This window comes from Ambystoma mexicanum, chromosome 11, assembly GCF_040938575.1.
Source record: "Ambystoma mexicanum isolate Mex_15411 chromosome 11, UKY_AmexF1_1, whole genome shotgun sequence".
Classification (NCBI taxonomy): Eukaryota; Metazoa; Chordata; class Amphibia; order Caudata; family Ambystomatidae; genus Ambystoma; species Ambystoma mexicanum.
In genome coordinates, this window is record NC_090934.1 from 570,973,609 (window position 1) to 570,996,328 (window position 22,720).

At 42.9% G+C, this 22,720-nt stretch overlaps 1 protein-coding gene across 9 annotated transcripts in view; it reads left to right on the top strand.

Moving 5' to 3' along the window:
* Positions 1-22,720, top strand: part of SHANK2 (SH3 and multiple ankyrin repeat domains 2) — a 4,166,579-nt gene that overhangs the window by 3,047,193 nt on the left and 1,096,666 nt on the right. For 7 of the 9 annotated variants that reach the window (XM_069623409.1, XM_069623408.1, XM_069623411.1 and 4 more), the window contains one exon: positions 3,476-3,499. The exons of the other annotated variants lie outside the window; for them this stretch is intronic. In XM_069623409.1, coding sequence (XP_069479510.1) covers positions 3,476-3,499 — 24 coding nt within the window. The remainder of the gene's footprint in view (positions 1-3,475; positions 3,500-22,720) is intronic. 9 annotated transcript variants of the gene reach the window in all.

The following is a 22,720-nucleotide window of genomic DNA, read 5'->3' on the forward strand; positions in this document are numbered from 1 at the left end:
AATGCTGCTGGCTAGGTGGAGGTCGTGATATTCTAAGAGGACATTATACGCGTAATAGAAGACCCCAAAGTACACACAATGTAATAAAAGGAATTGAACTTTTCAGAAAAGCCTCAGATGGAGGATTCATTTTGAGAAATCTGCAGCATTAAATCTGTCAGACTTGCAGAGTAACTTAGCAGCCATTAGAGGAACATTCCCCTTTAAGTGTAGACAATTGCCCAAATCAAGTAGAACCCTTTAAAATCCAAACTCCTTCAGATTCTGCAAGACCTGGAGCAGCGGGATATCATTAGGGCCAAACAGTATGTTCCAGCAAAATAGAAAAGCAGGGCGTTTGAGAGGCTGAGTGAAAGCCCATAGCGCAAACCTTAGGTGCAAATGGAGCAAGTGGCCTAGGAAATTACCTTGAGGTGGTTGTTCTGCCTTTGCCCTACAGCTAGCCCCCAGATCCAGCATCTCGAAGAAGTGATGAAATCCTCGCTGTGGGAATGGGACTGGACCAGCCAGAGATCTAGAAGCTCAACGTTTAATTCTCCCCTTTCGCCAGTCTTCAGGAACCTGTATTTCTCCTGGCGATGAATAAGACACCATTTATTAAAAAGGAAAGGAAGCACGTCGCCCTCACAGGCTTGATCAATTCTAGAAGAAAGATGGTGTCTCTCTAGATTTCCAGAAATCTAAGGAGAACCTCTTTAAAATAGACTTGGCACTATATCAAGACTCCCATTTTCGACATTAGTCCATGCAAAACATTGGAGGGGCTAGATTGCTTACTTTTTTGGAAACTCACTAACACACAGCAATGCATAGTGCAGAAATATTTGACATAATCACAGTGGACAAGGAGAGAACAGATTGGGACATTCCCCCTGAAATGACAGTCACCAAATCACAAGCATTGATCTATAGATAAATAAAAGTGAAAATGTGTGGGTTTGTGGCTTTGCGTATGTTCCCGATACAATTCCAGACCGTTTCACCAATCTGCACCAAATTTCGGACAGTAACCTGTTAGGACCCTCTGGATATTACAGGCTACATGACATTTGGACACCCCACCCATTGCTGAGGATTTCAGCAAAAGCTAAAATGTGTTTGTGGCTTCGCATATGTTCTCTATACAATTCCACACTGTTTTACCAATCTGCACCAAACTTTGCACAGTCACCTGTTAGGACCCTCCAGACATTACTGGATACATGACAACTGGACACCCCACCCCTTTTCCTGGATATCAGCAAAAGCAGTGGGTTTGTGGCTTTGAGTATGTTCCCTATACAATTGCACATTGTTTCACCATTCTTCACCACACATTGCACAGTCACATGTAAGGGCCCTGCAGACGTTATTGGCTACATGACATTTGGACACCCCCATCCATTCCCTGGATTTCAGCACAAGTCAACATTTGTTTGTTGGTTTGTGGATTGGCGAAGAGTTGTTCCATATACAATTCCACATTGTTTCACCATTCTCCACAACATTTTGCACAGTCACCTTTTGAGACCCTATGGACATTACTAGCTACATGGCATTTGGACACCCCTCCCCTTTCTGCGAATTTCAGCACCTTCACACATGAGACGGTAGGCTGAAATCAGCGAAACAACAATGTGGTTGTAGAAGGGCCGGTCCCGACACGAGGAACAAAACTCGAGGTCCAGGCCCTAGTATCAGGTACAGAATATGCTTCCAGGGACAGTTACTGAGTATAACTCAATTTGTGGTGGACGCAATGAAGCCGTAAACTATCAAACAGAATTCCTCAACTAACGACCCCCCAGGAATGCCACCACATCAACTTCGACTGAAAGTTGGGTCACCCATCATGCTGCTTCGTAATCTTGAACCACCTAGGCTGTGTAATGGCACAAGACTATGTGTTGATTTGCTGCCCAACGTAATTGAAGCAACAGTGTTCACCAGAAGGGAAGCAAAAAATGTTGTTTATAAACTCCTTTAATAATATTGAACTTTAGGTCCATAGTTGTCAGCACAGTCGGCATCATGTCACCCATCACGCTGCTCAGAAATCTCCACGTTGTTCTCACGTACAGTTATACATTTCAAAATGGCTTTTTAAGAAGAACAATACATTGTGTTGTGTTGTGTTTATGAGAAAACATTTTTAAAATGAGAAATGATTAAAAAAAAGTGAATTTTTCTTTTCATCTTTCTAATGGAGCCTTTGCGAAAAGCGCAAACCTACCTTAAGATATTATTTTAACAAATAGTTAAATAAGGAAATAAAATCCTGGGCAACGCCGGGTATATCAGCTAGTTGTCTATATAAAAAAGAGAAATTCACTCTGAAAGATTAATGAATATCATTTGGGATAACGTATATGAACTGCCTCTCTTTATTGGAAAAATACTTCCCCTGAAATGTATCAGTTCAATAACTTCTGCATCCAGTGATAAGTATTTAGAGGTTGGTGTCATGACAGTTCTTGCACAAGTCTAGCAAATGGAAAAAATAATTGGGGATGCATTTCTCCGTTTTTAAATGTGCCTGCTGCAATGATGAGGTGGTTGTTGGCTGTTTAGGGAGCAGGCAGACCCACACTCAAATCCCTTCTTATTTCTAAACAGTTATCCATGCAAGGCATAGTTACTGTCTAATGAAAGAGGTTGTATACCCAAAAATGTTCAAATAAAGTGCCTTCCTACTTGGCATTTTACAGGGCCATCCCAGATGCTCATCAGTGTGGCTCTCTAGTCACATAGACATCCTTTCAGAATGTTCCTGCACGGCTCACCTTCCTTCTCCAATGAAGGGGAGGCTAAATAAAACTCCTAACTGGGTGTACTCCTCAACACTGGGAATCACTACTCCCATCTTCCTGGTAGGAAAGCTGATAAATTTGCTGCAGAGCGGAAATTATAATAAACCTAATATCTCCCTCCCCACTCGAAACTAATATTTTCACCTCTGTGACAAACAAGTGGGTTTAAGTCACAGGACCTGTGGATCACTTTCCATAAGACCAAAATACTTGCTGATATTAAAAGTAGGTTTGAAAAAATATGAGCTAAAGAATTTGGATACCATCACAGTCTCTAAATAATCTTCTGATTGTCATCTGAAGATGTAATTGACTTCTAACATTTCCTAGTAGCCACCCACATAGTCAAGATAGTCCTCATTGGACAAGAAGTTTCAACAAGTACTTCCTTGATCATCTCTCGCTCATGAAGGTTGCCCACTGATTAACATATGCACATCAATTCACCCTTCCCGCCGATAGCAGTAGCTCCTCAGTTCTGCCAGATTCAATGTATTGCTCAAAATAGGCACAGCCCTTGCATATCCATCATAAAAACGTTATTTAGATATAGATTTTCTGTGAAAACCTGCAGCAAGGGTCGTCACATGAAGCCACATAATACAAACTGCAAAATGTCATTGAAGAACCCAATGTGTTAATATTTGGTTGTTCTAACCCCATGCATCTGTTATCACCTCTTTCAGAGCAAGCATCGACAAAGGCATCAGGTATGGCATTTTAATGTGAACGCCTTTTATGTGTCGAGCATGGGTGTATGCCGTGTGAATAGCTTTGTGACAGTGTGTGTTTAACAGTGGATTGGCATTTGTTGTTAGTCTCAACAAAGATGGGTAAGACCACCCGGGCATGGAGTGTAGACTCTGCGGTTACCCTCTTGAGCACGTTGGATGCACGCTGATCCATATTCAACTTCAGCGTGAAAGGTAAATAATACTTCTCAGCCAGACTGTATATGCTTAGTGGCATATTACCAGTATCCAGTACTGCCAGACTGCAGTACTTGTCATAGTGCAATACTGGCACATGCTTCAAGCATTCACAGGACATGCACACTAATTCCTCTCTTAGGCTTCGGTGCAGATATAAAGCAGGTTCAGAGCCCCTTCTCCTGCTATGCTTCATATGTGACTGACACTGCCCCATCTCTACCGTCAATTCTGACTACACGCGTGTCTCCTGTCTTTTTCTGTACTCAAAAAGAGAGCATTAAATGGTTCTTCAACTGCACCAGATAAACAGTTGAAGGCGGTGTTCATGGCTCATGCCTGTACCCTTTGAAAAGAGATCAGGGAATGGTGTATTGTTTTTTTTTTTTTCCACCCTGACACGGGGGCGGAGAAATAGGCCCGGACACCCAAAAAAAAGTGGCACAAACCTCGCCTCAAAAAAGTGTCCCTTCCCTCGCGACCCTTGACCTCTGATGACATCATCGGAAGTGATGTCATTTGACCCCATCCCAAGGTGACATCCTGGGAAGCGATGAAACACAACCTTTCACCCTTGACAAAACAGGAAGTGGCATCAAATAGCATTGTTACTAAGTACACTATAAAAAACATGGTTATGATTTCACTAATGTGATATACATTTCATACAAGAATGGATCACCATATGTATCATTAATATCTGTGTTTATAGATCCATATTGCACGTTGCAGGTGTTTTGTTTTTTTTCTCCCCAAAAATATTTTTGCAATTTATTTTTTTCTCCAAACCGGCCCAGGTGTGGCCAGAAACCGGCCCCCAGTCCCCAGGGACGATTTCGCCCGGGTACGGGCCGAAAGGCCGAGGTTCCAATCCGACCCTGCTGACAATCCTCCACTGGTTTAATTCCCGTAACACGCACAGAGCGCTCCCGACTAGCGCCTTTCTGTGTATAGGCACTGATGAAAGATAACTGGCAGTGAGTATACATGTCCTGGGGGGATTATGAAAGCATTTCCAATGGTATTTGTAAACGCACCCCTCTAATTGTGCTTGAGGCTGTCTCATTTAGTCCAGCTTCAGAATTGCAACGCCCCTTCAGTAGACCTACAATAGAAATCGATACCAGACCGAATTTGGGAATGAGTCTTATTACAATGTATTCATTTTAGGAAGTGAAAAGCAGAGGATGTCGGCATATTGTTTTTGACGTTCAGTGTGCATGTGTCGCAGTGTTAATATTTTACTTCCGCTCCTCGGCGTGTACGTTATGGGAGTTTAAGTAGAAGCGCACTTCCCTGCAGGCATTTCCTGATGAGTCAGTCTCCACTCAAATTGCGGCCTAGAATGCAAGTCTCTGTTTGGCTTGAGGCAGCCAAGATGACCCGTCGAGCTTTTGGGGTGGTTTGAGTGGCCAATCGGAGGAATCGGGCGTGTGGAAGAAGTTTGAAGTTCTCTAAAAGGCCCATGTCACTTCCTGTTTCTTTTGGGGATTTACTAGGCTGTTGTAGAAAGGTTACCATGGTGATTGTAGCATTGCAAGAAAGGAGAGGAAGAGAATGTTTTTGTGCTAGAGAGTTGGGATTTTTGTTCTAGTTTTTATTTTTACACCATTAATTTGCTCTTTATGCCTTTTTTCTCCCTTATTTTGTTAATTTGTTTAGTTATTTTAAACTGTGTGTGTTTTTGGTTGTTTCATTGTACTTATATTTAATAGTTTAATGGATAGTGGCAATGAAGGACGAGAGAATGTCCCCTGTCAAATCTCTCGCCCCCAATTTTCAGAAAATAAAGTGGACATAGATGTTGGGATTGCTGTGCAGCAGCCCATCAGCCTAGCATCCTTTTCCTTTAGAACACTCTACCGCTCTTCAGAGGGAACGTGGTAGATGTTTGCCGTGTGGGTTGATGATCTGAAGCAAGTGCTAGTGTTGGACGGGAAACCCATTACTGCTGTTGGATGAGGTACCTGTATAGCAACGGCATGTGGTGGTGGCAGAGTGGGTGATGCAGGGCACGGGTATTTATTGGAGATGTTTGTGAAGGAGATGTTGGTGTAAACTATGCTGTAGATGAGCCTGTGGTAGGTATGGTGGTAGAGGTAGTGGTCACCAATGTTGTACTTGTACAAAACGAGATAGCTGAGTGGGATAGCTGAGTGGTAACTGGCCATTGCCGCAGGTTCATTAGTTGCACTGATGAAGTAGGCATCTGAGAAGGAGGAAGTGGTGGTGGTCATTGTATTGCTCAAGCAGCTGGCACCTCAGGGCGAGTAACAAGTAGCGGCTCTGGTGGTCAAGCAATATCTGTCACAGGTTCTGGAGGGGTTTCAGGCTGCATTTGAGAACAGTGCATGTAAGGTAACAACAGTATCTCAGCTGGAGGCAGAGGAGGGTTAAGTCTGTTGCATTCCCTGTTTAAGAGGGCGTGCAGTGGTGAGCAAAGGGGTGCCTGAAAAGATGTAAACACGGGCAGAAGACTTTACCATCCATTATACCAGCCCCATGGTCCTGGGTGCTGGAATGCTTCGTCCTTCCGGAGAGAAATAGTGTTCTAGAAGAAGCCTGTGCCTTGCTGTGCACACTCAGTAAGAATGAAGGCAGTGAGGTGCAGTCAAAAATCCATGCTGTGCACACAGCACATGGTAACCATATGTAACCATTAGTTTGCTTTATTTTTGAAATGTTCATCAAAGCCACAAAACAATATACTATAAACACCACAATTACAGAAAGTGTAAAATCATTATAATAATGAAAAAATGAAACAGTAAAATATTTAACTAAGTCAATGTCCTGTTTATATAATAGACCCACAACACATTTAATCTCTCCATGATATTTAAAAAAAGCCATTTCAAAATATTGTAATGCATACTATAACTTAATTGAAGCCAATAATCATATTAAACCAAATGGGTTGATATCAGATGAATCTCTAGTCCGAACAATGTTTCTTGATTAAAAATGCAGCACTAAGCTATTCAGCTAACACTATTGATGATTCTTTAGAATTCAATTTTTTTAAACACCTCACAGCATCGCCTACCTATCTAATCCTATCTTTCTTTAGCTAATGGCTGAGTCACTTGTGTCATGCAGACAAATACGAGTGGCAAAAAACAGTATAACATGGATTACATTAGCTATAATATCCTTACTAAATTGGACACCATACTGTGCTCCCTATGGGCCATATAGAGGTAAAAACCACAAGAGGTAGGGGGACCAGACGGAATCTTATTAAGAGATGTATCTGCTATGCATTACTAATCCGGAATAAATACTCCTCAAAACCCCAGTATTCCTTCAGAGAGAGGCACACTCTCGTTTGCATAAGGCTTTCATGGAGTGTTCATTCTGGTTTGGTGTTTATGTATCCCAAAAAGAAATTCCTTTAAATAGTTCTCAGAAATTATTGGGCACATTCCCACTTACGATACATAGGTTATAGTGGGCGACTTGGTTGGAATTTACAGTAACTCTCTTAAAAACTTCCATTCAGCCACACACAATCTCCCTGTCAATACATGGCCCCAAAGATCTGAGCCATAAGTAGATGCAGTGCGAGCAGTAGATGTGTACACCTCCAACACTGTTTGGATCACGCTACCCCCAGGTTTAGTACTTGCCTTGTCTAAGGTGATCCGTCCACAGGCCTTTATTTCTAATGTGTATTCTAAGGTAGTTAAATTATTCAACCAAACGTATCCTCTCACCGTTAATGACAACGTTGGTCTTTAATTTCCTTGAACTGAGTTGTTGGCATATCATTGCCACAGTTTTATTGTTATTTATGGTCGAATTAGTAACCATAATCAGAGTCACACTGCCATCTATGGCAGCTATCTGCCAAGCATGCCCTCTTCAGCAGTCCCCGCCAGTGTTAGTTAGGCCTTTTGAGTCATTTCCTGGTGCACTTAACATCAAACACATTGTCTGGCACCACACAGATGGCAGAGCGTAGCTTCTAACCCCAAGCCTACTCAAGGCCCTCCAGTACCTGGGGCACTGAGCAGAGATATGATTTCTGCCTGTTATCCTTTTGAGCATGTTGTAGTTGTGCCACCTTTTGGAATAAAATGGTGGGACCGGCCAGATATGCCAGTTTTGCATGCATTGTTTAATGCTGCTCAGTCAACAGGAAAGAAGCCAAAGGTTGTTTAAGATGTGGATGGAGAACCACTATCCTACCCTCTTGTAAGATGGTGAGAAAGAGTTCAAGAGGCAGCCAGGAAGAATCAACTGTCCTCTGAGAGATAGCCATGAACTTTCCTGATGGTGAATTCCCTCTTCAATCATTGTTGCAAAACAGAGGTGATGGCTGGAAGGTTTAAAATTAATCTTAAACCTCTGGCAATTGCTCTGGGCAACCCTCAAGAGCATCATTCTTCGCCTGCCAAGCCATTATAGAAAGGGAAAAGACCATATGCAAACCAGGCTTGGCCCCACCCTCAAAGGGGCAGAGCAACCCGAACTGCTAAGTCACATCCCTCCGGCAGGAGACCACAAGCATCCCCAGACATGGTTCAGCCTCATTGGGCATCCGCAGTGAGGAGTAGCTTGGGTCTCTAGGCCCAACAGGCCCGGGGCCCACATCTGGGCATACCCGTCGCACTCAGGGTGACAAAGCAAAACAAAGAGGTGATGGCCAGAAGGTTTAGAATGAATCTTAAACTTCTGGCAATCTTCAATCATTGTTCAGCGTTAGGTCTGTCCAGATGGATAGCCAGATACATATTTTAGTGACCGCCCTTTTCAAGGGGATACGTGTCGTTTCAGAAGCAGCATGCTCTGAGGGAGAGCAATAAAGGAAAGGGGGTGCTAGCTTTTTGGGGATTTTCATACACCTGTTTAATGTCTCTCCTCTGAGGAAAAGCGGTCACGGATTTTGAGGATACTTCCTCTGAATTGGTGTGTGTCAGCTGTCATATTGTTGAGACAAGAACACAGATGTCTTGCCATTGTCTTCTGTGATGTTTGCTGTTTCGTTTTGATAATTTGTCAGTTATTTGATTTGATTTGAGACTTGGGGAGGCAAGTGATCAGTCATGATAACAGAGAATGTTCTACACTGTGCACTAGTGGGAGCAGACTATGGTGTTAATGGTCATTTGCACACGGCTGCTGAGGGCCTTGGCTGTTTAGTTAACCAGTAGTGCAATGGATCATCAGCACTTATTCATCTAGCCTTTGTGCACCTGTAGGGACTGCTGACTTGTGTTCTACACCTCCTAGAGGCACTGAGTGATCCTGACTCAGGGAGCGTGTATTGCGCAGTCTTCTTGACTTGCCCTGAGCTTGGGCAAGAGCTCTATTCCCTGAAACTTCGTCAGATGAAGGCAACATATGGGTACTGCCTCATGGGAATATTCATGTTAACTATGGGGGAGGGTCGGTGGGGGTATCTGGTGGTGTTTCATGTCCTTGTGCTCTAGTTCGTCATGCAAATAGTATCAATGTGTCCAAGCACGAAACAATGAGTCTATGATAGAGCAGTAAATCATAACTTCTATTTATATTTTCTTGCGGCCTCTGGAGAGCGATCCACCATATGTATGGGTACTAAAGGTGTTCATTAAATACCAAGCGTTGTATGTCTAAATAGATATTATATTAACGTGTATGTTCAAGTTAAGAAAAAACAACATTCTTAAAGTTGTTCTGGCAATATGCCTTCTGGTGCACATACAGAAATTCTAATTGTAAGGCTTCATGCAATTCACACTACTTCTGCACTCAATAATACTGCACCCATACACTTATTTTATGCATATGTTGAGTATGCAATTTACAGCTCATAATATTCATGTTTTGCACACATGATTGGAAGTATGTCCAGTATTGATGTGTGAGGTCATCAGCGAAGGCCACTCTGCTAAGTGAATATTGATTTGCACATGGTGTGTCGCTATGCAGGTGGCATTTGTAAAGTGCTACTGTCACCATTTGCGTGGCTTTTTGGTGCTGATGGCTGCCCCATTGGAGGAGATGTTCTTCATGAGTCAGTTGCGCACAATGGAGATTCCGGCATCTCCAAGCTGGGGCAGCAGAGCCACTGACGGGTTTGGCTTGTTGGCCCCTCATTGGTGAAGCTTTGAGGCCACCCCTAACAAAGCGGCGACAGTGTTACTGTGAGATTGCTCAATACTTTGATAGGTGAGAGTCGTCCTTTGGTTCAAGGTGTGCAGACTCAAAGGCCTTCCATGATGCTTGAGTGGCATTGTTGGTGGCCACTGGCTATACCTCATGGCAATGAAGACTTTACATAGCACTTGGTAGATTCAGCTTAACATTTGAATACTAAATTTGAATGTGAGTACTTGAATTTTTAAGTGTGGAACTAATTTTTGCATTCAATGATCCGTTCTCAATGTAGTTATTTTTTTCCTGGAAAGAGCTTCCCTTCTTTCCTTAAATTTCATGGTGCAAATGGAAAACGAATATTCTAATTTAAAAATCACATCTTCCATACTCTCTACATCATGTATGCTAAATATGGGCTGTGCTTTGTATTGAGATAATACAAAATTAATTATAGTTTCACCTTTCAAATGTGAGTTCTAAAAAAAAGTAATAGTGTGGAATTTAAGGTTTTAGAGTTTAAATAAAACAGTTTTGCTAGCAGACCTTTTGTGCTGTCACAAAGCACATGGAACGTTGAAAAACAACCGGAAATAAAGAAAAGGAATAAAAACATTACCAATGATTCACCAAGACAAGCAACCTGTAACCATTCATAGCAACCACTCAGTCAGTTGGCAGCTCAGAGCTCACTGATGCTTTGAAGTTTCAAAGTGACCATGACTATTTTAAGGACTGATGCTTTCATTGACAAGTATCTGTTGGGCTCCCCTCATTGGATCAGTTTACTTTTCCCTCCACTTACCAGAATGCATTAATTTGCCCCTGGACATTCCAGAAATCGTACTCTTAATAGAAACTTAAATTCCTTTTTCAGGACCATCCTTGAGCTCAACATCCAGGTGAACTCAGCCAAAACCTTATGTTTTAAGGCTTTGCATGGTTGAGCCTTGTTTGCTTTCCTCTGTGAAAAACCACAGGGTGTTCCACAACCTAGTCCCCGGGATCCCGTACTCAGGTGGCCAGGGAAATGCCATTGCTTTTGGATCCTGACCGTGGTGGTGGACAAGCGTGGGAGCATCTCCTGGGTAGGGGGTCCTCAGAGACTGGGGGAGAAGCACCTGATGGTGAGACATGGTATCCCCCTTTTCCCACAGTGCATCTAACCCCTAGCGCTACCTATTTTATGGGAAACTACAGCTCCCATAATTCCTCTCCACCTCACACTGACTACACTACTGAGCCAAGGAAGATGAGGAATGAGGCCCGGAAGATTACCTCTCATGACTTGCAATGGCTCTGTTCCTTTAATGAGATCAGGCAGAGTCAGGCACATAATCCTAACTACACACACCTGCCACTTGTTAGGACTCCCTGTCAGGATAAAAGGTGGTGCGCAAAGGCACACTCAAAGTGAGACTGGTTCTTCCAGGGCTGATGCAAACCAGGCTATCGAAGTTGGAAGGCCAAGGGGCTGAACAGCATTTGCAGAGAACGATAGAGAGCCAGACGAGAATTCCATACTTTTGGAAAGCCGTAAGCGTTCCAAGATTGACGGAATGATTTACCTTCAAAGTGCTTCAAGGCGTCCCACTCCCCTCCAGGGTGAACAACCAAGTTGGGGAGGAGCAGAGGAGGTACTGGTAATGGCCTTGATACCATGCCTTCCTCACACCACACTTAGGTGATTTCAAAGTGTCTGCTGTCTTTGGAAAGGTTTTGGAGTCATTTGTCTGCTACTTTCAGCATTTTGTTTTTCTGCTTCACGCATTGTGTTGATCAGTTTACTTAATCAATCTATGTGGTCTATTCTCTGAGATGAAGTTGCACACATTCTTTCCTCCCCTTGACAGGATGTAGATTGATTGGCAAGGGTCGCATTGCTCAGTAATGCACTCTGGAGTGCACATTCAACACTGAGGATGAGTGGAGCTGCAAACTTTTTACTCCTGTCTCTTGCGTGATTGTCTTCTAGAGCATGAACAGTTTTGTGAAATGTGATGAGCATTATCTTTAAACTCGCAGTTATATGCCCTTAGTATCATCCAGTACCTCCTCCCTCCCATTGCCTCTTGACCTACTGTTATCTTCTCAAACATGTGGTTGTATCTGGCAGCTGCCCCATGTCCCCTGGTGCTCGTAGGTCACCAGGGATCTGCTTCTTTCCCTCCCACTGCCTTCGATTTTTCCAGTGTCTCCACCTCCTCAGTTCTGGTATAGAACTAAGGAGTTTTGATGGATTCACCCATGGTCATGACCCCTCAGAATAACAATGTGAAGAAGACATCTTTCTTTTAGTTTATGTATCTCACTCACTGTATCCTTTCTGTCCTGAATGTGCTGTGATTTTGGGATCTCTACTGAATACACATCTGTATTTCTGCAATTCTTTTAATGCACATCTTCCCGTGGACTCTATCACGAAGTGGCAGGTAGCACAAAATGCTGCAGTTATGCTAACATTAGGTCTTCACAGACTGGATTAAATTGCAGGTTGCTGTAGGGGACCCTTCACATGCTGCATTTAGAGAAACTAATTCATTTTAATATTCTCTGCTTAGTGCAGACATATATTTGGGGTTTTCCTACTGATTATTTGAGATTCCCTCAATCACCAATTCTCTCTCCCTGAACATTAAGATCATCTAACTTGGTTCTTCTGGCTTTTCTGAGAGTATGACACACCTGTTGTGGTTGGGGGGGGAGATTGTTTAGCTGTAGTGGGGCACTCTGCGTCTTACGTTCAAGTTAGAGCCAAATGACTTATGTTTACAGTTCTTCTTAAAACCATGCTCGTTGCATGATAGGACGTGGGGCTTGATTAATAACTTCTGTGCAATGATGAACAGCAGAGGACATTTGGTCACCCAACCATTCAATGCCGACAGCTTGAGACAACATGGAACACCACAGCTCTACATCTCCGCAGTAATCACTTGGGTTCCAGGAGCCAGGCCAGATCAGACAGGAAGCTGAATGTGATTTCTGTCATCAGCCACCATCAAGCACATGAGATGTGCAAAGTAGGACCGTCGCATTAAGGTGCCTCTGCATCACATGGCAGCATGTAACCCATCACTTCCTCTGGTTCTTGGCATTAGGGGAACTGCGCTTCCGGGCGCATCACTGGGATATGAGGAGACAAGCTGCCCCAGGCAATGCATCCAAAGGCCCATGGAGAGATGTGCACGTTAAGGCCACGGCTTCCATTTCTGGTGCTGAGGCAGGCCCTGCCTCAAAAGATTTGCTCTGGGCATCATCAGATGGGAGCACTGCGATTAATGTAATCTGGGATCCGATATGAACTGAGAAAACTAGGCATGGAGTATACGTTTCTCTTTTCTAACGTATATTCTGTTGCCAATGGGAGTTCAGTAAAGGTTTTTGGGAGGAAATTATTTTTTTAGAATGGGTTAGATCTGTGAAAAGATTAACTTTACCCATTTCAACAAACACAGGGGACCAGGCCAAAGCTGAAAGCAACAGTATCTCGCAAGCTGAATGATCAGAAGCCATTTTGCTTCTAGTAAAATCCATTTGAAAGGAAATTCAACAGAGAGCGTCCCCAAGGCAACCAAGCTTGAAGATACTTGTGATTCAATGTAGCAATTTATGGAGCAGAGGCTCCAGGGCCTAGGTTTGTTGGACAAGGGAGATGTACATCGCTTCTTCAAACACCCGAGTTGAACTCATGTGTTTTTAAAACATTGGATGCCCTGATGGATTATCATTATAAACTGTTTTCAGACTGTTGTTAGGGAGATTTATCATTTGTCTGCTTCATCCCCTCTGCTAGTGAGAACCACCAGCACTTTTTGCTGGACTTCTGGACCTTTTCCTTTATATCCTGAATGAGTGGAGTATTTTTCCACTCGTGCATTCTTAATTTTTCTGACTTTTGGAACTCTGTTCTCTGTTTGTTACCTTTACTATGGAGTCCTCCATATCTCTTTTAAGGCATCTGTGCTTTACGTTTTCAGCACACAGCTCCTTATGGGCAGTGTTGCTAGGATCTCCTTTTGAGATTTTTTTTATCCTTATGAACTACAGTTCTTAAGGATAGAGGGATATTTTATTTTAATTTAAATTTTATTGCTTATAGTGCAAACCTGGCCCGTAGGCAGCAGAGCGCTTTACGAAGTTCAGGAGAAGCCAGAGGCTAGTGTTGAGCTAGCGCTTTTAATAGTAACGCAGAACTGTGGGTGATTGTCTGAATTTTAGTCCTGGGGGAGGAACAATGAAAAACAAGGATACTTTGTATCCCTCCTACAACAGTATACTATGAGAGATTGGCACACTCCACCTTATGTGGAGTGCCAAGGGGATACCTTCTCTCTGCTCCTGTGACATTTTAGTCACATAGGCAACCCGCTATGGTTTGTGGCAGTGGATGTGTTCTGCCAACTATTGTGCTATGTTTTACCGCCGACTGTATTCACAGTCTCGGTTGGGCACAATAAGGTCACCTACCTTTGCCATTTCTAGCATGGTTGTCCTTTGTTAGCCCTTCTTCTACCATTCTGGGATGGGGAGGTCTGTGTGTGTATGTGTGTCTTGCCTTTGGCGGGAACCCGTGGGTGTCCCTGCCTAGGCTCCAGTGTGTCTGGGCAGGCAGGAAGTGGGAGAGGAGTTATTCACTTCCCCTGCCCTTTGTCTGCCTGAGTGCCTGAATAGAACCAGTGCCCACTGGGGGGCTGAGTGTCCTGATTGGACAGACACCCATCCCTTTCTGTAAAATGCTGAAAGAGATTACAGAGGATTGTGTGCTGAAACTGAATAAAAGGTGAGGTTCCTGCTGTGAACCGAAGTTGGCCGCTGGAAACTGAAGTAACCAAAGAAGAACATGAAACGAGGTGTCTGCAGACCCTTTTCATCACCGTCAAGTGACCACTGCTGACCTGACCCCGTTTTTTATGCAACAGAGGAGCTCTGAAGAGGACAGCTCCTTCCCTTTGGCTGCTTGTACCAACCAGCCCTGAGACGAACTACAAACTGAGCCATCTCCCAAGGTGCTGTGCCTTTCCAGAGCTGCAGACCGCGAATACCAGGAGACCTCCAACCCATTTGCAGTGCAACATCTTTGAGAGGCTGAATCCGTCCAAGTCTTTGCTGTGCTCCAGGTGAACCTCCAGAGACATGAACCAACTCATCCAAGTCCCCTCATGAGAGTGAACCACTCTAGGAATCAAAGAAGATCAACAAGGAGAAAACCGTCCTATATTGGTGCTGATAAAAAGGCGCCAAAACCACAGAATGACCAGAGAAGATGAAGAAATCTGTACTAAGGGACCTCTCTCTCTCGAGACTGCTGCTGAGACATCCCATTCAGACTCCTACTTTTGTCACCAGATCTAGGAATCAGGAGACCGGGTTTGTTGCTGATGCACAGAGGAGAATCTTGCCACAAACATTTCTTCTAACCTAAGGTACTGTGGGCTGAAAAGGTATTGCTTACCTTTAATTAAGAAGTTGCCCCAGAGTGTTGGAGTGTGTGAACAGGTGTCCAGGGTGTCCACTATTACCTCTGACCCAGGCTAACGGCTTCTGTCCTTTTAGAGAGTCCTTTAACAGGTGCTCCATCGTTGTGTTAACTCTTCTAGCATCTTGTCCTAGAGACTGAAAGTATCCACAGGAATTTTTGCTGTTCTTCTACTTCGTAAAACTTCGAGCCCTTTCCGAACTAACTTTTGCATAGAGTTAGGAATCAGACTTTGAAAGCTTTTGTTTGCTAAGAAACTGCCTCCAGTACGTTAAGCTCTGCTACTGTATGGATAACCAACCTTTTTCCTTCCTAAAAAACGTGATCTTATTTGGTTTGGCTAACTAAACACAATGGCTGTATATCTTTGTCTTAATGTGAGTGCGAGGTTGTACCGATAATATAGTAGAACTGTCATTAGTGTCAAACTCTGTAACCATTGTACCGCGGGTAACTACCAACTAAGCAGTGCCCATTGTAAAGAATTTCTAAGTAATCCTATGTGTGTTGGATAAGTGATTTAAGTGTTTTAAGATTTTCCTTTGGTAAATATAATAAATATTTATTTTAATATAAGCTTATTGGTATAAGTGTTTCTTTTGACTACTGTATTAATTGGGTTGAATGTACTTACCTACATCTCAATGCATCCTCCTTTGATAAGCCTGACTGTTCTACCACTCTACCAAGGTTCTTGAGTACTACAAGCTTATATGAAGAGTTTGGGACCTGTATGCCATAGGGATAGTTTTATTAAATTTTATCTCAAATTGACTTAAGGAAAACTCCCCTAATGTGAGTTCTAAAAAAAAGTAATAGTGTGGAATTTAAGGTTTTAGAGTTTAAATAAAACAGTTTTGCTAGCAGACTTTTTGTGCTGTCACAAAGCACATGGAACGTTGAAAAACAACCGGAAATAAAGAAAAGGAATAAAAACATTACCAATGATTCACCAAGACAAGCAACCTGTAACCATAATACTAGTGTTACAGGTGGTGGGCTTTGTGTGGGTTGGATAACATTGACTCCTGGTTGTATTGTGTTCTAAGAATCCATCCAAAAGGCTAGTAACTATACTGTAAAGTACTAAAGCATGTCCACTATGGAAAACTATGAATCTTACTTTTGAATAACTAAAAGATATGTGTAAAGAAAAATGCTGTAGTACTAATGGAAAGAAAGATGAGTTAATCCAAAATGTATTGGATTACCAAACAACCGTGAGTAGGTCTGTAACCCCGAATCTCAGAATTGATCTGCATATTAATGATGGACAAAGTATAACTCTTAGCCCTCATCTTCCAGAATGTGAGGTAGATAATAATGTGGATGTTGATGTGATTGTTCATCCACCTCCACATCTCCCAACCTCACCCATTCCTATGTCTAACATGTCAGCAGAGCTGCTTCTTGAATTAGAAGAAATGAAAAATGCAGCTTGAATACAAAAGGCTGGCGGTACAGTCTGAAATACCAAAAAGGGGATTAAGAAAGGAAATCTAACGTATAGAGAAAGACATGCAGCATGGGTATGATATGAAAAGGTTGTCTCTTGACTCCCCTTCAGCTTTAGAGTCTTCTATGACTGAGTCCTCCAGGTCCAGGAAGCCTTTTCTCCCCAAATATTTGGTGAGTGTGTATGAGGCTAAAACTGATATTTTGGATTGACTGGGTACATTTGAGTTTACATGCAAAGTACAAGGTATATGTGAAAGTGAGTTAGTTCCATGGGTAATCTCTAGGCTCCCCCAGAATGGTTATGATGGATTTGGATGGTGCTGTTAGAGAGAATTACCAGTTGGTAAAAACTGCTCTTATAGCCGGTTTGGGAAGACCACTTCTCAATACCTGAAAAGGTTAAGGGACCACAAGAAGAAAGTAGGAAGTTTGTGGGCCACTTGGGTGTGTGAAAGCCTGACAAACTTAAATGGGTGGATTAAGGTGAGCACTTATGATGGTATGAGATGTCTTGTCATGCTAGAAAGTAATTGTCATGCCTGTTCCCCAGAGCATCACCTTGCTGACTCTAAGGAACTGGACTCCAAGAACCTAGCACTAGCTTCTGACTTGTGGGTAGCCAACAGGGCTACTCACAAGGATTCAGGGACTCCTCACTAGAAATAGGATGGGATGGGAAGAAACATAATAAAGATGAGATGGCTCATTCCAGAAAATCTCCCACCAAAGCATAAGGGTAAATATTCACCTAAACCACCTTATAGGGCTAGTGAAACCTCTGGGCCCAAATTAGAGGGTGGGTACCAGAAACCCCTGTTCCAGAAGACATTTGGGAAATGTGTGTTTTGTGGGTCTGGTGACCATGTGAATGGATATCCCAGATGTAAGGCTAAACCTTCAGGGATCCCATCTGTCTCCGTAGCCTTCAAACATGATGTGGATACACCAATCACAAATGATATGCATTACACTTCAGCTGAAGTGCCCATTGGCGTTCAAGCTAGAGTTTGTTTAGTATCTCTGGAACTGTGGGAACAACAGAATATTGGAGTCTATAATTCCATGCCTGATAATACTAAAGAGTATTATAAAGACAGTGTGCTTGTTAATGGTCAGGGCACCCCTGCCATTAGAGACACTGGAGCCAGTATAACTGTGGTAGATGCAGGTTTCTTTCAGCCTGAGGAAGTTGCTAAGGCTCCCAAAAGGCTTACCAAGTTAGCAGGAGTTCCAGTCCAAATGTGTCCAATACTGCCAGCTATCATTAAATGTAATGGCATGACTGTTAAATCACTGTGAGTGTACATTCTGAAGTGCCTGGCAGGGTACTTCTATACAATGACTTGAAGGCCCTGGGTGTAGTTTCCAGCACACCAAAGCCTCCTCCTAAGAAGAGAAGGGAGCTGACGAGAAAGGCAAGGGAGGCAACCTTAAGAGACCTTCCAACAGGGACCAGGCGGAAACCCAGATTCTCAAAAGGAAAGTAGGACATCAAGCCCAAAATGGCCTCAAAGAAGAGTTTCTGTAGAAGAGAACCCAAGGTCACACCTGTGACCCCACCACTAGCTGAGGCTGAGTTGGTGCCAGAAGAATTCCCAGAAGAACCATCTTCTGATGAGTCAGAGGTGGAGGAGATTCATCCCAGTCGGAAGATCTGGATCCTAGAGGTGGACCCTCGATGATAAACTTCAGTAGGGGACATAGAGTGGATCCCTCACTAGAAGGGCTTTGTTAGCAGGCAGCTTTCCAGAGTTATGGGCAAGAGTCTGGGAAGCATAGGCTTTACTGGGAGGATGGCCTCCTCTACAATTAACCTATGGAGTCCATTCCAGGGAACCTCAGGAGATAGGTAGTACCCCAAGAATTGAGATCCAATTTCCTACAATTAGCACATGAAGTCCCCCTGGCTGGTTATTTGAGTTAGAAAAGGACCATGGAGATGGACATTATTTTACTTCTACTGGCCCAAGATGGATGCAGACGTTGGAAGCATTGTAGGAGTTGCCACCCTTGCTGATTATCTGGTAACGTGGAGCCAAGAATGCGGCACCTTTAGTGTCTCGCCCAGTTGTGGGTGTTCGTTTTGAGAGGGTGGGGATTCACATTGTTCGTCCCCTAGACCCTCCAACATCTTTAGGCAACCTATTTATATTGGTTGTAGTGGACCATGCCACTAGATACCCTGAAGCTATTCCAATGAGAACTTTTACTGATCAGGCAGTGGTTAGGGCCCGACTTGGTATTTTTACCAGAGTAGGATTGCCTAAGGAGGTTTTATCTGACAGGGGGTCAAATCGTATGTCCCACTACATTCAGGGCATGTGGAAAACCTGTGGGGTCACCTACAAGTTCGCAACATCTTACCACCCTCAGTCAAATGGGTTGGTAGAGAGGTTTAACATCACTATGAAGAGCATGATTGGAGCCTTAGAAGAACAACTTAGAAGAATGTGGGACCTTCTACGCCTTCTTTTTGCCAATAGAGAGGTACCTCAAGATGGAGTGGGCTTTTATCCCCTTTGAGTTACTTAATGGTCTTCCAGTCAGAGGCACTTTGGTCCTGATTAAGGAGGGTCTGGAGAGTGCTCCAACAATCAGTCCAGTAAGGATTAATGACTATGTGATAAGCCTCGGACATAGGATGGCACAGATGATGACAGGTTCTGAGAACTTGAAAGCTGGTCAAGCTCTGGTCAAATAATGGCATGACCAGATGGCTAACATGGTGGAGTTTACTCCAGACAAACAAGTTCTTATCATGGTTCCAGTAAGTCGGAGGGTCTGACAGGACCCTTCAAGGTTCTAGGCAAACCTGGAGAGGTGAATTATTTGGTATTTTATTTCATTTATTGTATTTTAACATTTGTGTAATGCCCAGACCCACAGGTATCACAGCATTTATACAGGTTAATAACAGAGTAATTGCAGAGTAAAAACTTTACAGATCATTGCATTATTAGGAAGTAGTACAGGCAAAGTAGGAGACAGTCCATGTTTAGAGTGTTAGTCAAACCTATTGATTGGCCACATTTTCAACAGTCGCTTGAATGCTGGGTTGGAGGGCTCATTTCTTATGGGGCAGGGGCTGTGGTGCTGAAACTAACCCCTCATGCTCTGGCTAGTTTAAACATGGAACATCTAGGGTGAGCACTGGCCAGAGGAGCGGAGAGAGCGACAGTGCTGTTTCTTTGTGATGCAATTGTTCAAGTACGTGGGGGCTTCAGCGTAGATGCATCAGTGCGTTATAGTAAAGGATATGAAGTCAACCCATGCTTTTATTGGTAGCCAATGGGCTTCTCATCGAGTTGCAGAAATGTGGTCCGATTTGCGGAGGCCCAGAGCTGGCCAGAGGACTTTGTTTTGAAGCAGCTATAGCTTAGCAAGATTGGACACGGATGTACCCTTGAATAGGGCATTACAAAGTCTAGTTTGCTCAGGAATATGGCTCTGGAGAGCGTGAGGCAGTTGTTGGGGCTCAGGAATTGTCTGCTTAATGGGATAAGTTTGGCGGTGTGGGCGGTTGAGGATGCCAGAGCATTGACATGCCTCGTCATGGTTAATTCCGCATCGCGGTAAACTCCCAGGGTTTTGGCATGTTTAAGGACAGGGATGGTAGATCCGTCAATGGTGAAGGAGGCGTAGGAGGGGCCGAGAGCTTTGAGGCGAGCGGGAGAACCTACAATGAGTAACTCTGTCTTCTCATCATTGAGAAAAAGGTTCTGGGTAGCCATCCAAGACTGAATGATGCAGAAGACTTTGTTAATGGCATTAGTCATTAGTGCAGTTGCCTGAGAGGGGGATGAGAATTTGCGTGTTGTCCACAAAGTTGGTGTAGGTGATACCTAAGTTGTCAAGTATGTCAAAGAGGGGTTTGGTGTAGGTGTTGTAGAGGGTCAGGGGAAGGAAAGAGCCTTGTGGGACACCAAGAGGGACAGGAATAGGGTTGGCAATGAATACTCTGGAGGTACGGTCACTTAGGAAGGATTTGATCCATCGGACTGCCTCAGGTGAGAAGTCGAAGATCCCAGAAAGGTTTTGGCAGAGTAGGTCATGGTCCACAAATTCAAATGCAGCAGAATGGTCTAAGAAGAGTAGGACAGTGCCATTGCCAACATCTCTAATGCTGAACCAAGAAAGAGTGTCTAAATTCCCATCCCCTGCACACCTTTCAAGCTGAAATAAATCAGTCAATATTTTCATAAATCTCCACATTTATATAAATTAATATCATAGTAGAACATAAATAACAGCATACATTTGCTTTGTTCAAACAACAGATAATATTAGGCTTTACATATAGCCAACATGGAAAACAAAGAGAAACAAAGAAGAAAATATTCTTTAGTAGTTGAAATGACACTTCAAGCTCTACACGTTTTGGGGAAACCCCCTTCTTTAGGAGAAAATATCTGCACATACATATACACACAGAGTCATAAATCACCACATAGTCCACTGAATATTTAGGATTCTTAAACAAATCATACATGAGTTGCTCTCTACAAGTTTAACACCGACAGGGATCCGATAATATTGTACATATTCATTGTGGCTGCTATATCACAGTTCAACAACTGGTGTGACTCCAAAAATAATACTCAAAGTGAAAATCAAAAAAGGGGATAAAGAACCCTCATATGTACCTTATAGTTGGGTTGTTGCTAACATGATGTTTTGGTATATTTATTTCCCAACTGTGCAATGTGTGCACAGAAAACAGGGTCCATGCAGAATCTCCAAGGGTCATCAGCTGTTTAGACAAGTCAGGACAAATATTCTGCGCTGCCAAATAAAACATAACTGTTCAAATAAAGGCATCTACGCAAACTCAAACAAAAAAACAACTCAATCTTAAATACCAACCTAATTTCTAAGTGCAATGAAAAATTCAAGAAAACCTCAATAAAACCACCGGCCAATGAGTGAAACCGAAAGTATAAACTAACCCTGTGATGCCCTCTGTACCCCCAAAAATACAATAAAAACACCAACCCTCGTGAAAAGCACTTTGTGAAAATCCTCGTGACCAATTAACTACCTGTGCATTAAATATTTACCTTAAACACTATCCTGTCAGCCTTTCCCAGAAAACCAACTTTCAATCTACATAGGACGTAGAAATCTGCTTCATAAATGAGGCATCCAGCCTCTGGTAGATTCGTGCTGAAACGCTGTTAAAACAAACAGGCATGCAACAACACATATAAATACACCTTAACTAAACAACAAAAAAACAAATCCAAACTAACATGGCCCGTGTATACAGACTACGCTCTGAAACTGTTACTTACATTAAGATTGTTATTCTCTTCAAAGTACACGGAACGTCACCTCTCACATGAAACCACACATTCTCTGACTCGAGAGTGCAGTGGATAATCCAATTTCTACCATTTCCCGGTATATGCGGTCTCGTGATATTGTCACGTGACGACCAAATGCTTAACACTGACCACTCCAAAATATTATAAATCCACACAAATTTCCCTACGTCATAAACAATCGCATTAGATATCAATAAGGTATCACTACAATAAGTATGAATATAAAGAATCCTCTCAAGTATGTCCGTGGTCACGTGTCAAAGGCACATGACAAAGCCCTTCCAACACGCCCATATGTCAAGGTACATATAAATAAATTGTTGCTTGTACATAAAGCACAGAACTATCTAAACTATACCCATGGTTAAAGAAAAAATTATATTTAAATAAATAACATCCAAACGAAAATAATAAAACAGACCAGGACTACACCAATTCGAAAAGTCAGTATCAGGGCTTGTATTCCTCCCCAGCACCCATAATTGTGTTTTTTAAAACCCTTTCATTAGTGTTGGTTAAATAGGTGTGCTCCGATTGATGTTATTTTTTTGAAAAACATTTTTAACATCTCTAATGCTGTCAAATTGCATTTTTAGATCGATAAGGGCCGTTTCAGTACTGGGTTTTGGTCAGAAACCAGATTGTCTGACGCCAAGGAGA